Raw genomic sequence first — 537 nt, 5'->3', positions numbered from 1 at the left:
GAGGATTCACAGCCTTTATCTGGGCAATTTTGTCGCCCCTGGGAGAGGCACTTGGTGAAATCGAGGCAGGGGAACTCATCCCTGCCTGTGGGGACTGTAGAGCTCTCTGGGATTGAGTTACTCCAGTCTGTCCTCAGAAGAGGCTGAGGCTTTTTTGCTCCTTACCTGTAGTTGGGTCTGTCGTCGTCACAAGTGAGGTACCATTTACTGTATCATTATTTCCTGTTGAAGGGAAAAGAAGAGAGATGATAGCATTGCTTACTGGTGTGTGTGGGAAGAGTCTTCAGGGACTCATGCTCCGATGAGCTGCATGAACAAATCCCTGCGGTGCCCAGACAGAGGCTTGTCCTGGACACCTCATCTGCAGGGATCCTCCTGCACCCAGGAGTTGCGAGGGACACAAATGCATGAATCAGGAAAGAGCAGCCTGAGCAAATCTTCCCAAACACTTTCTCCTTGCAGCAACGGCCAGCAGAGAAAGTGGGAAGAGTGGAGAGGATTCACAGCCTTGATCTGGGCAATTTTTTCGCCCCTGGG

The 537-nt window shown here is 51.6% G+C and overlaps 1 protein-coding gene across 1 annotated transcript in view; it reads right to left on the bottom strand.

The window, feature by feature from the left end:
* The window catches only part of MUC13 (mucin 13, cell surface associated), a gene marked incomplete at its 5' end in the record, with an annotated part of 17,258 nt that overhangs the window by 16,555 nt on the left and 166 nt on the right, over window positions 1-537 (bottom strand). Inside the window, one exon of the mRNA XM_009710261.1 lies at window positions 166-222. Within this exon, the coding sequence (XP_009708563.1) occupies window positions 166-222 (57 nt within the window). The remainder of the gene's footprint in view (window positions 1-165; window positions 223-537) is intronic.

This window comes from Cariama cristata, unplaced genomic scaffold (genome assembly GCF_000690535.1).
Source record: "Cariama cristata isolate BGI_N322 unplaced genomic scaffold, ASM69053v1 scaffold10511, whole genome shotgun sequence".
NCBI classification, from domain to species: Eukaryota; Metazoa; Chordata; class Aves; order Cariamiformes; family Cariamidae; genus Cariama; species Cariama cristata.
The sequence above is the reverse complement of the archived record's forward strand: the minus strand, read 5'-3'. Positions and strand labels throughout refer to the sequence as shown.